Source organism: Rhinopithecus bieti, unplaced genomic scaffold, assembly GCF_001698545.2.
Source record: "Rhinopithecus bieti isolate Rb0 unplaced genomic scaffold, ASM169854v2 scaffold_3764, whole genome shotgun sequence".
NCBI classification, from domain to species: Eukaryota; Metazoa; Chordata; class Mammalia; order Primates; family Cercopithecidae; genus Rhinopithecus; species Rhinopithecus bieti.
The window spans coordinates 946,539-958,266 of NW_016804367.1; the positions used below are offsets into that span (position 1 = coordinate 946,539).

The window sequence follows — 11,728 nt, forward strand, 5'->3', positions numbered from 1 at the left end:
TTCATGAATCTGGGTGCTCCTGTATTGGGTGCATATATATTTAGGATAGTTAGCTCTTCCTGTTGAATTGATCCCTTTACCATTATGTAATGTCCTTCTTTGTCTCTTTTGATCTTTGATGGTTTAAAGTCTGTTTTATCAGAGGTAGTCACATATTTCTTGGAGAGTTTGTCATTTCTTTTTACTCTTTTTTCTCTAAACTTATCGCTTCATTTCATTCATTTGACCTTCAGTCACTGATACCCTTTCTTCCAGTTTGTCGAATCTGTTACTAAAGCTTGTGTATTCGTCACGTAGTTCTCGTGCCATGGTTTTCAGCTCCATCAGGTCATTTGGTTTTTGCTTATATCAAAATTGTATCGTTTTTAATTGGTTGTAAAATTAGGTTGTTTTCTTTAAATTAGATATATGTATTCCATAAGGCTTATTATAGAAAACAGCAGTAATGTATCCATTTCAGCGAAGTTTGCTGAAGTGTATTATTTAATATTCATTTTCTTTTTTTTTTTTGCCTCAATTTTCTTTATTAGGAGCTACTATTATAGTATTTTCGATCATGTTGCCCATTTAGTGTTTACTTTCTGTGCTATTTAATTTTTTTTGTTTCTTTTTGATTGTATATTCTCATTTTCTTCTATTTTAAGGCATTATATCTGTTGTATTATTTCCTTTCCTGTTTATTTTAATTCATATTGAATTATGAAATAACTTCTGATTGAGTGTGGTGGCTCATAGACATAATCTCAGCACTTTGAGAAGCTTAGGCTAGAGAATTGCTTGAGGCTGGGAGTTGAAGATCAGCCTGGGCAATAAGTGAGACCCCATCTCTACATACAAAAATATTAAAAACTAGTCAGATGTGGTGGTACATCCCTATAGTCCCAGCTACTGAGAAGGCTCAGGTCAGTGGATCACTTGAGCCCAGGAGTTTGAGGGTCCAGTGAACTATGATTATGCTACTGCATTGCAGCCTGGGTGACAGAGTGAGACCCCATCTCTTGTAAGAGAAAAATATTGAACTGACTTTCTCTATTTTTAATTTTTTCCTGATTTATGTCATCTTACATCTGTGTTTTTCTAATTTTGATTAATGTAGTTCTTCAGTATCTTGTATTACTTCCTTGATTTTTCAGTAGATTATCATTTTGCTCTATTTTGCTGCATGTTTTTTGGCTGCCATCAGTGTAGGAATTTTCTTCTTGTGCTTATTATTATTTAAACACGATCTTGGTAAAAGATTTGACCTTGATCCTTTTCTTTGCTCATTTTTAATTGAATTTAAATTAAAAGCATTTTTTTTTTCTTATGTCTTGGAAGATTGATTCAGGACAACATTTTAACTTCAAAGAGCTTCTATATGTAGTGTTCAAAGTATGGTGGCTTGCTTTCTAGGGTGTTCTGTCTCTGTTCCATTTCACTTTTGCTAGTCCATTTTTTCCTGATGTTTTTATTTTTAGTTTTGTCCTGCTCAAGTTTTATTCTATTCCCTATAGTTTTTTTTCTAGTGTTTTGGGTTTCATTCTGCACAGGAACCCTGGGTGGTCAGTTTCCATCTTCAGACTTTATTGTACAACTTTTGAACTTACCTGCTATTGAAATGAGCAAACCCCTTTCCAGTTTCTGCTGCGTTTTTTCAAATTGGTCTGCTGTGCTTCCTAGTATGTGTGTATGAGCTGTTTAGGGATTATGTTTCTAGATCCTTTAGATGCACTCTTCCTTCTCCTTGTAAAGTGCCTGTCTTTTGCCCATTTGTCCACTGTGTTTGTTATCTTCTTATTAATTTGTAGGAATTCCCTACATTTTCTCATTACAAGCCCTTTGCCAGTTATATGTTGCAAGTATCTTGTCCCACTGTGTGGCTTACATTTTTAATCCATTAGCGATTCTTGTTCTTTTGATGAACAAGTTATTTTTAACATGATCTGACTAACTAATGTTGTTTGATTTATTAATATTTTCCTTTGTGCCTAGTGCTTGTTTTTTTTTAATTTTAAAGAAATCTTTGCCTATACCAGTTATGAAAACATCCTTCTACATAATCTTTAAGAAGTATTATTTCTTTACCTTTTACATTTTGATTTATAGTCCACCAGGATTTAATTTTTATATATAGTATAAAGTCGGGATAAAGTTTGTTTTATTCACATATAATCTCTAATTACAGAGTACCATTTGTTGAAAAGACTTATTCCCATTGCTTCACAGTGTTTATTTTGTCATAGATTAAGTGCCTGCTAGGGCATGTGTAGGCATGTGGAATTTTTTTCTAGCTTCTGTTCTGTTTCATGGGTCCGTTCGTCCATCCTTGCATAAATACTATACGTTCTTAATTACTGTAGCTTAAGTTTTGCTGTCTGGTAGTTTAAACCCTCCAGGCTTATTCTTCATTTTGAGTATTGCCTTAGCTAGTCTTTGTATACTAAAGCAAACTACACTCCTCTTATGAATACACTTCAATGACTATTGACATTTGTATGTAACCATATAACTGCTACTCACTGAAATACAAAGTACTTGCAGCATCTAAAAGGTTCCCTTCTGCAGACACATAGACCAGTGGAACAGAATCAGAGAACCCAGAAGCAAATCCACACACCTGCAGTGAACTCATTTTTGACACAGGTGTCAAAAACATACACTGGGGAAAAGATAGTCTCTTTAATAAATAGTACTGGAAAAACTAGGTATCTATATGCAAAAGAATGAAACTGGTTCCCTATCTCTCACCATATACAAAAATCAAACCAGAATGCATTGAAGACTTAAGTCTAAGACGTCAAACTATGAAACTACTACAGGAAAACATTGGGGAAAGTCTCCAGTACATTCATTGGTCAGGGCAAAGACTTCTTGAGCAGTACCCCTCAAGCACAGGTAACCAAAGCAAATGTGGACAGCTGGGATCACATCAAGTTAAAAAGCTTCTGCACAGCAAAGGATACAATCAGCAAAGGGAAGAGACAGCCCACAGAATGGGAGAAAATATTTCCAAACTGCCCCTCTGACAAGGGATTAATAACCAGAATATAAGGAGCTCAAAAAACTCTATAGGAAAATATCTAATAATCTGATCAAAATATGGGCAAAAGATTGACTATACATTTTTCAAAAGACTTACAAATGGCAAACTGGCGTATGAAAATGTGCTCAACATCATTGATCATCAGAGAAATGCAGATCAAAACTACAATGTGATATCATTTCACCCTAGTTAAAATGGCTTTTATCCAAAAGACAGGCAATAACAAATGCTGGCAGGGATGTGGAGAAGAGGGAACCCTTGTACATTGTTTCTGGGAATGTAAATGAGTACAACCACTGTGGAGAACAGTGTGGAGGTTCAGAAAACTAAAAATAGAGTTGCCATATGATCCAACAATCCACTGCTGAGTATATACCCAAAAGAAAGGAAAACAGTATGTCAAAAAGATATCTGCATTCCTACGTTTGTTGCAGCACTGTTTACAATAGCTAAGACTTGGACCTAAATGTCCATCAACAGATGAATGCATAAAGTGTACATTTACTCAATAGAGTATTATTCAACTGTAAAAAAGAATAAGATCCAGTCATATGCAACAACGTGGATGGTACTGTTCCACTTATGTTAAGTGAAATAAGCCAGGCACAGAAAGACAGACATCACATGTTCTCACTTATTTGTAGGATCTAAAAATCAAATCAGTTGAACTCATGGAGTTAGAGTAGAATGATGGCTCCCAGAGGCTGGGACGGATAGTAACAGGTTTATGGGGAGGTGGGTATGGTTAATGGATACAAAAAATATAGAAAGAATGAATAAGACCTACTATTTGATAGTGCAATCGGGTGACTATAGTCAATAATACCTTAATTATATATTTTAAAATAAAGAGTATAATTGGATTGTTTGTAACTCAAAGGATAAATGCTTGAGGGGATGGATACCCCATTCTTCATGATGTGCTTATTTTACATTTCTGCCTGTATTAAAACATTTCATGTACCCCATAAATATATACATGTACTATGTATGTACCTACAAAATTTTAAAACAACAATTAAAGCAGGATGCAGTGGCTCATGCCTGTAATCCGAGCACTTTGGAAGGCTGAGGCAGGTGGATCACCTGAGGTCAGGATTTTGAGACCAGTCTGGGCAACATGGTGCAAACCCCATCCCTACTAAATACAAACATTAGCTGGGCGTGGTGGCAGATGCCTATAATTCCAGTTACTCAGGAGGCTGAGACAGGAGAATCACTTGAATTTGGGAGGTGGAGGTTGCAGTGAGCTGACATTGTACCATTGCACTCCAGCCTGTGTGACAGGGCGAGACTCCGTCTCAAAAAAAAAAAGAAAGAAAACATTAAAAGTTCCGTTTCGCCCCTACCAGTCAATACCTCTCCCCAGGATAGTCATTTTCTGACTTTTTTTTTTTTTTTCTTTTTGAGACGGAGTTTTGCTCTTGTTGCCCCAGCTGAGGTGCAATGGCCCAATCTCTGCTCACCGCAACCTCTGCCTCCTGGGTTAAAGCAGTTATCTTGCCTCAGCTTCCCGAATAGCTGGGATTACTGGCATGCACCACCATGCCTGGTTAATTTTGTATTTTTAGCAGAGATGGGGTTTCTCCATGTTGGTCAGGCTGGTCTTGAACTCCTTACCTCAAGTGATCTGCCTGCCTCAGCCTCCCAAAGTGCTGGGATTACAGGTGTGAGCCACCACGCCCGGCCAACTTTTCTGACTTTTTATCAGCATTGATTAATTTTATTCTCGGGCTTCATATAAATGAAATCATGTAATATGTATTTATTGGAATATGTTATTTTAATTTTTTAACTGAACCTAGTGTCTGTTAGAATTATCTATGTTGTTATGTCTCAGTAGTTCATTCTTCTTTAATGCTGTTTAGTATTACGTTATATGAATATACTGCCATTCATTTTTCTATTGATGACAATTGTTTTAAGTTTTGTATTATTATGAATAAAAGTACTACGAGCATTCTTATAAATATCTTTTGGTAAAGAGATATACTTAGTTCTTTTGGTATATTCTTACAGGTGAAATTTCCGAATCATAGGGTAGATGTATGCCTACTTTTAGTTGACACTGCTGAATACTTTCCAAAAATTAACTGTACCATTCATGGTTAATTTTGAATATATGACATTGTATGTGAAAAATTATAAAAATAGTTGAAGGCATAGTGTCTTGTTCTCTTTCTCTAGATAGGCTTTATGTTTGCTTTTTATTTGTTTATAGTAGGTTGCTAGTAGTACTAGCAATCCTTGATGATATCAATCCAATGTCATGCATTGAGATGATTTGAAGATGGATTTCAGTCCTTGTAAAGACCAAGTTCCTTTGAGTTAATCCTTATTCCTACGATCCTGTCTTTTGGGGGCCCTATCCATATTGAAGAGACTTTATAAAGACTTCCTCTTCTTGGTAGACCCTGCACTCGTGTTCTGCTTCTAGTCTGTGAGACCATAAAAATCGCAGCTCAGCTTTTCCAGTCTTTCAATTTCTTTTTTCCAGAATTAGCAGATTCTCTTAGGGAGAAAACAGCTCCAATGTCTGGTTCATCTCCCTGGCTTTGCCTTCTCCCAGATCTTGGCTTTGTCGTTCGTCACTGCTTTATTAGCTTCTCTGTGAATACAGGCAGATTTTTAAAAATAATCCAGATTTTCTTAACCTTTTTAGAATGATTGGTCTGCTTTGTGTAAATTGTCATTATAGAAGCAGAAATCTGTTTCTCGTTAATATATTTTCTGCTCTTATCCTTTCTCTCTATACTCTCCCATCCTCCTTTTTCCCCATTCTGCCTGTTTCATTATTCCAAATCTCTATTATTGGACTGATAATGCATAGTTAAGCATTACAGCTTTCTATGATGTATATTCTTTCCATTTGATACACACATTCATATTCCTGCGTATTTATTTTTCTAGATGAACTTTGAATCATTTTTGAAGGTCTAAGATAAATCTCTTTAAGCTTTAATTTTATTTTGGGAGAATTGCCATTTTTACATTTCCATTCTTCCTGTCCAGAATGTGATATATATTGATTTATTTAAGCTTGTTTTCTTCTAGCCTGTTACTACTAATGTTTTGGGGACTGTGTGTATGTGTATGTGTATATTTGCTGTACATTTCTGACTATATTTATTTTTAACTATTATATTTTTCTTTCTGCTTTTGAGAATAAGATCCTTCACTCAATTTGTTCTTTTTTCTCTTTTCTTTTTTTAAGGGAAGGTGGAGTTGCTACATAGTAAAGTGACAAAAATATGTTTATCTTATATTCAGTCATTCTACTGTACTTTCATATTGTGTCTTAAGTCTTTTCAGTGTATCAAATATGTATTTATGATTGGCTTAATGATCTTAATACTATTAGTTTGCAATATAATGATAACATGTGGCTTATAATACTACTGGTTCTTGGAATTTCTTGACTTTTTCCCTGAGCATATAAGATAGAGATCAAATATAACATGGCTGCTTAAAAGATTTATTCTTTTGTGTTGGTTACATTGAAACTTTCTTGTTTTCAAGTTTTATTTTATTTTTAATTGACATAATTGTGCATCTATATAGGGCATCATATGAAATTTTAATACATTTATACATTGTGTAATGATCAAATTAGGGTAATTAGCATATCTAGCACCTCAAACATTTATTGTTTCTTTTTGCTAAGACTATTCAGAGTCCTCTCTTCTAGCTATTTTGAAATATACCATACATTGTTGATAACTATAGTCACCCTACTGTGCAATAGATCATCAGCATTAGTTCATCCTATCTAACTGTAACTTTGTACTCATCCATCAATCTTTCCCCATCCCCTCTCCATCTTAACCTACCCAACCTCTGGTTACTACTATTCTGCTCTCTACTTCTATTATATCATAGTGTTTTATTAGATTTCACCTATGAGTGAGATACTGCATCATTTTTTTCTTTCTGTGTTCTGCTTATTTTGCTTAACCTAATGTCCTCTAGGTTTATGCATGTTATTGCAAATGATAAGATTTCATTCTTTTTTGTGGCTAAATAGTATTCTGCTGTGAAACTTTCTTCATCTTATTTTACTTTATGTGTTTCATTATATCAAATATCACATCAAAGCTAACATGTAGTAGATTCTTAATAAGTGTCTATTACTGGGTCAATGCTACAACTTGCCTCTCTGGCTCTTATACTAGATTAGTTTGTTGTTGCTTATTATTTAGGAAAAAATCAAGCCATGTTTTTCTCTATTCTCTTTTACCACAACAATCATTAACACAGAAGAAGACTGTAACCAAAGTGTTAGGGGTTCTCCCCACCACCAAGCAAGCAATAAACTTCTTCAGCAGATACCAACTGGGTATCCTCCAATTTAATTTTGACCCTTTCTACTTGGAGATAGTGTCAGATTCCACATATTGAGGGGTTTAGTCCTTCATATCCTGCAGCCCCTACAGACACCAGGCCCAAGTCCAGGCTGGAACTTCCTCCTGACTGGCTTGAAGTTGGGGTTTCCACGACCCCCTCTTTGACTAATTTGCTAGAGCAGCTTACGAAGCTCAGAGGAATGCTTAAACCTATGTTTACCAGTTTATTATAAAGGCTATTACAAAGAATATAGATGAAGAGATATATAGCATGAAGTTTAGTAGAAGGGGCACGGAGCTTCCATCCCTCCCTGGATGAGCCACCCTCCAGGAACATCCACATGTTAGCTATTCAGAAACAGTCTTCTTGGGTTTTTATAGAGGCATCATGACATAGGCATGATTGTTTAAACTATTGGCCATTGGTGATCAACTTGACCCTCCACTCCTCTCCCCTCCTAGAGTTTGTGGGGGGTGCTGCAAGTCCCAACTCTAATCATGCTCTTGTCTTTCCAGTGACCAGCCCCATCCTGAAGCTGTCAGTCAACGTTGGCATACAAAAAGACAGTATTTTAGAGGGGGATGAAGACCAAATATATACTTCATAGTATCAGATTGATAGATTCTCATGACCTTCAAATCGGTACCATCATAAATTAGTTCTCAGTACTACCTTGGACTCCTTTTACTTCTTGGAAAACTTTCTCTTTAATTTCTATCATTGATATTCTAAAAATATTCATTTTTCTTATCAGGTGTCCCCTTGTTTAAACTCTAGTATTCTTTTTTTTTATGGTTTTTTTTTTTTTATTATACTTTAAGTTCGAGGGTACATGTGCATAACGTGCAGATTTGTTACATATGTATACTTGTACCATGTTGGTGTGCTGCACCCATCAACTCATCAGCACCCATCAACTCGTCATTTACATCAGGTATAACACCCAATAGAGATGATTACTTCCCATTTCACTGACCAAAATTGAGGTAATAGTAGTGATGTGCCTAAGTTTATTGCACTCTGTCTTAAAAGTAACCTACATTCTTACCCGTACTTATCTTTGCCCAGTCTTACAGAATGAAGTTTTTCTGTTCTGTTCAAAGTTACTCTGTTTACGTGTCTTCTTTATCTCCTCATGCCATCTCTAGGAGCTTGTTCATTAGATGTGTCCTGTAAGCCACATTTCCTTAGTGTCTTTCTTGTCGCTGCTTTCTTACCCTATATAAACATGTTGTACTTTTCCACCCTAAAAAGAAATATTTCCTGTCTTCATCCTTGTCCCTCTCTAGCAACTGTCTTATTTCTTTATTCTACTCCTCATTCAGATACCACATATATTTTGTAAATCACTATTTTCTAGTTCTAGTAGAGTTGTTAGTGAAAAGAAAACAGGTTTGAATACAGTAATACCTGAGCTCAGGAACTGTTATCTTTGATAACATTAGCCTTTAGTCTGTTTTTTATCTGTAAAATAGAGGTAGTACTTACCTTGTTAGGGTTGTTTTAAGGACTTGTTTGAAGTTAATAGAAGCTTAGTTTTGACACACAGAAGATACTGTTTAAATGGTAGTAAACACTACTGTTTTGATTACTTGTAAGTTTTTTGTTTTTAAAATATTTTCTAGTTTGTAATCATGTTTTCAAATAGTTGAGGTTGCAGAGTAATTGACTTCAGGAAAATATAGTGTTAGTATATGTGGAAAATTAAGAAACTGAGCTTATCTTAAGATTATGTTTAACTCATTTGATTTCTTCTTCCCTTCCCTTTTCTCTTTCTCCTTCCCTTCCCCTTCCCTTCCTTCCCTCTCCTTTTCCTTCCTTCCTCCCTCCCCTTCCCTTCCCCTCCCCCGCTCCCCTCCTCTCTTCCTTCCTTCCTTCCTTCCTTCCTTCCTTCCTTCCTTCCTTCCTTCCCTCCTTCCTTCCTTCCTCCCTCCCTCCCTCCCTCCCTCCCTCCCTCCCTCTGTAGCTCTCTTGCTTTCTTGCTTTTTTCCAGGTTTTGTTTTGTTGCCTAGGCTGGAGTGCAGTGGCAGTCTCAGCTCACTGTGACCTCTGCCTCCCGGGCTCAAGTGATCTACCTCAGCCTCCCAAGTATCTGGGACCACAGGCACATGCCACCAGGCAGCTAATTTTTTGTATATATATATATTTTTTGTAGGGATGTGTTCTTGCCATGTTGTCCAGGCTGGTCTTGAACTCCTGGGCTCAAGCGACCCTCCCAGCTTGGCTTCCCAAAGTGCTGGGATTATAGGAGTGAGCTACCACGCCCAGAAATTCTTTTGATTTCTAATGAAATTTTATCGTATGCTCAGATATTTTCTAGAAGACAGGATTTTGCTTTGTGCTTAATCATTATAATTATTGTAAGGTCAGTCAAGTTTCATAGAAGCCAAACTCATATTAGTACCACTTCAGCATTTTCCCTTTTTTGTTCTTCCATTTATTGATAATGAGATTAGAAGAGGCATGATGTATTCATAGGATATATTGTGTTATTTGAGGGGTGATAGAAAAGTCTTTTTAAGCAAAGTTGCTTATCCAGTGACCTATGATAATAACTAAGATTAGTTTAAATATTTTTAAATTACCTGTACAGACACAATTACTATAAGAGAATATAGAGGATTAAGAAATGCATAAAATACAGACCCTTTGTTTAAAAGAACATCAATTGCAGTAAAAGAAGAATCAGGTATGTAACTATATAATCAGAATCCTTCCATAGGTGTCCTGGCTTTGAGAAGGTCAGAGAACTATTGTATGAATCATTCACATGGATGTTTATGTTGCTGAAAATTATGACAAGTCTTAAGTTTGAGACGAAGATTAGCCAGTTAGATCTTCAATGAAAAAGTGGTAGTAGCCATGAGTTTACGAGATTGCAATGAGAAAGGGTAAACAGTTGACAAAACCGTGTGGCATGAGATTAAAAGGAGATGATTGATTTCATGGTAAGAGTCTATTGCTTCTACTTCTCTCTTTGTAAAACCTTTAAAAAAATTTTTAATGATAAAATTAGTATTGTTCAATGTATGAAAGGTAGGAAATATGAAGATATTCTGAAAATTTAAACATTTATGTGATTAACATTTTGAGTGAGGAATTTGAACATTTTAATAAATCTTATGGAAAAATCAGCAAAGAACTTTAAAACAACAGCAACAACAAAACAGTGTATTGAGAACTTTCATGGTGGTATGTTTAGAGCACACACACACATATAATTTTGTGCAATTGAAAACATTTTAAAAACCTTTGTATTAGAAAAATACTCATAAATACACAAAAGTAGACCAAAGAGAATAATGAAACCCCCCATGTACTCAAAACTGAGTTCCATAATTATTAACACATGGCTAATGTTGTTTTATCTGTATCTTCTTACTTCATCGCCTGTTTTCAGATTATTTTGAAGCAAACTTCAGACATCATATCCTTTTATCTGTGGATATGGACATCTAAACTATAGGAACAGTACTATATCACATCTAAAAATGAACAATTTCTTATCAAATATCCACCCAGTTTACATTTCTCTGGTTTTTGTTTTGTTTTGTTTTTTGTTTTTGAGATGGAGTCTCAGTCTGTCTGTCGCCCAGGCTGGAGTGCAGTGTTGAGATCTCAGGTCACTGCAACCTCCACTTCCCATGTTCAAGCAGTTCTCCTGCTTCAGCCTCCCAAGTAGCTGGGATTACAGGCATGCACCACCAAGCCTGGCTATTTTTTTTTTTTGTATTTTTAGTAGAGACGGGGTTTCACCATATTGGCCAGGCTGGTCTCAAACTCTTAATCTTGTGATCTGCCCACCTCAGCCTCCCAAAGTGCTGGGATTATAGGTGTGAGCCACCTCATCCAGCCTCCCTGTTTTATAATTGTTAAAATAGTCTTGTGTTTGAATTGAGACTCAGATATCTAAGTTCCATACATTGTGATTGGTTGATGTCTCTGAAATATATATTTTTTTCTGTTAATTTTCAACTTCTTTAATTATACATGATAATGTAGATACTTTTCTGTTTAGCAGTCTAAGCATCTTTCATTCAGTATTGTTCTAGGTATTTCACATTTAAAAAACAGATTATAAAGTTGTTTCTAATTATTGCTGTTACATAAAAATACATTTGACTTTGGCATATTATCTTTGTTTTAGCAACTTTGGTATATACATTAATTTAAAAGAAATGTGTCTTTAAATTACTTTGGACATTTTGTGTTTGCATTGTCTTTAAATAACAAACATCATAGTTTCTCTTTTCTTACTGTTAAACCTTTTAATTTATTTATTGCTTTATTCCAGTGGCTCAGAACTCCAGTAAAATGTTGAAGTAAATGACAGCCGTGAATGAAGTGTGTGTCTTATTCTTG

At 35.5% G+C, this 11,728-nt stretch overlaps 1 protein-coding gene across 1 annotated transcript in view; it reads left to right on the forward strand.

Moving 5' to 3' along the window:
- LOC108526689 (spermatogenesis-associated protein 6-like) overlaps positions 1–11,728 on the forward strand; it is a 65,294-nt gene extending 53,566 nt beyond the window's left edge. The window contains exon 4 of the mRNA XM_017867526.1: positions 11,661–11,728. Within this exon, the coding sequence (XP_017723015.1) occupies positions 11,661–11,692 (32 nt within the window). The 3' untranslated portion in view covers positions 11,693–11,728. The remainder of the gene's footprint in view (positions 1–11,660) is intronic.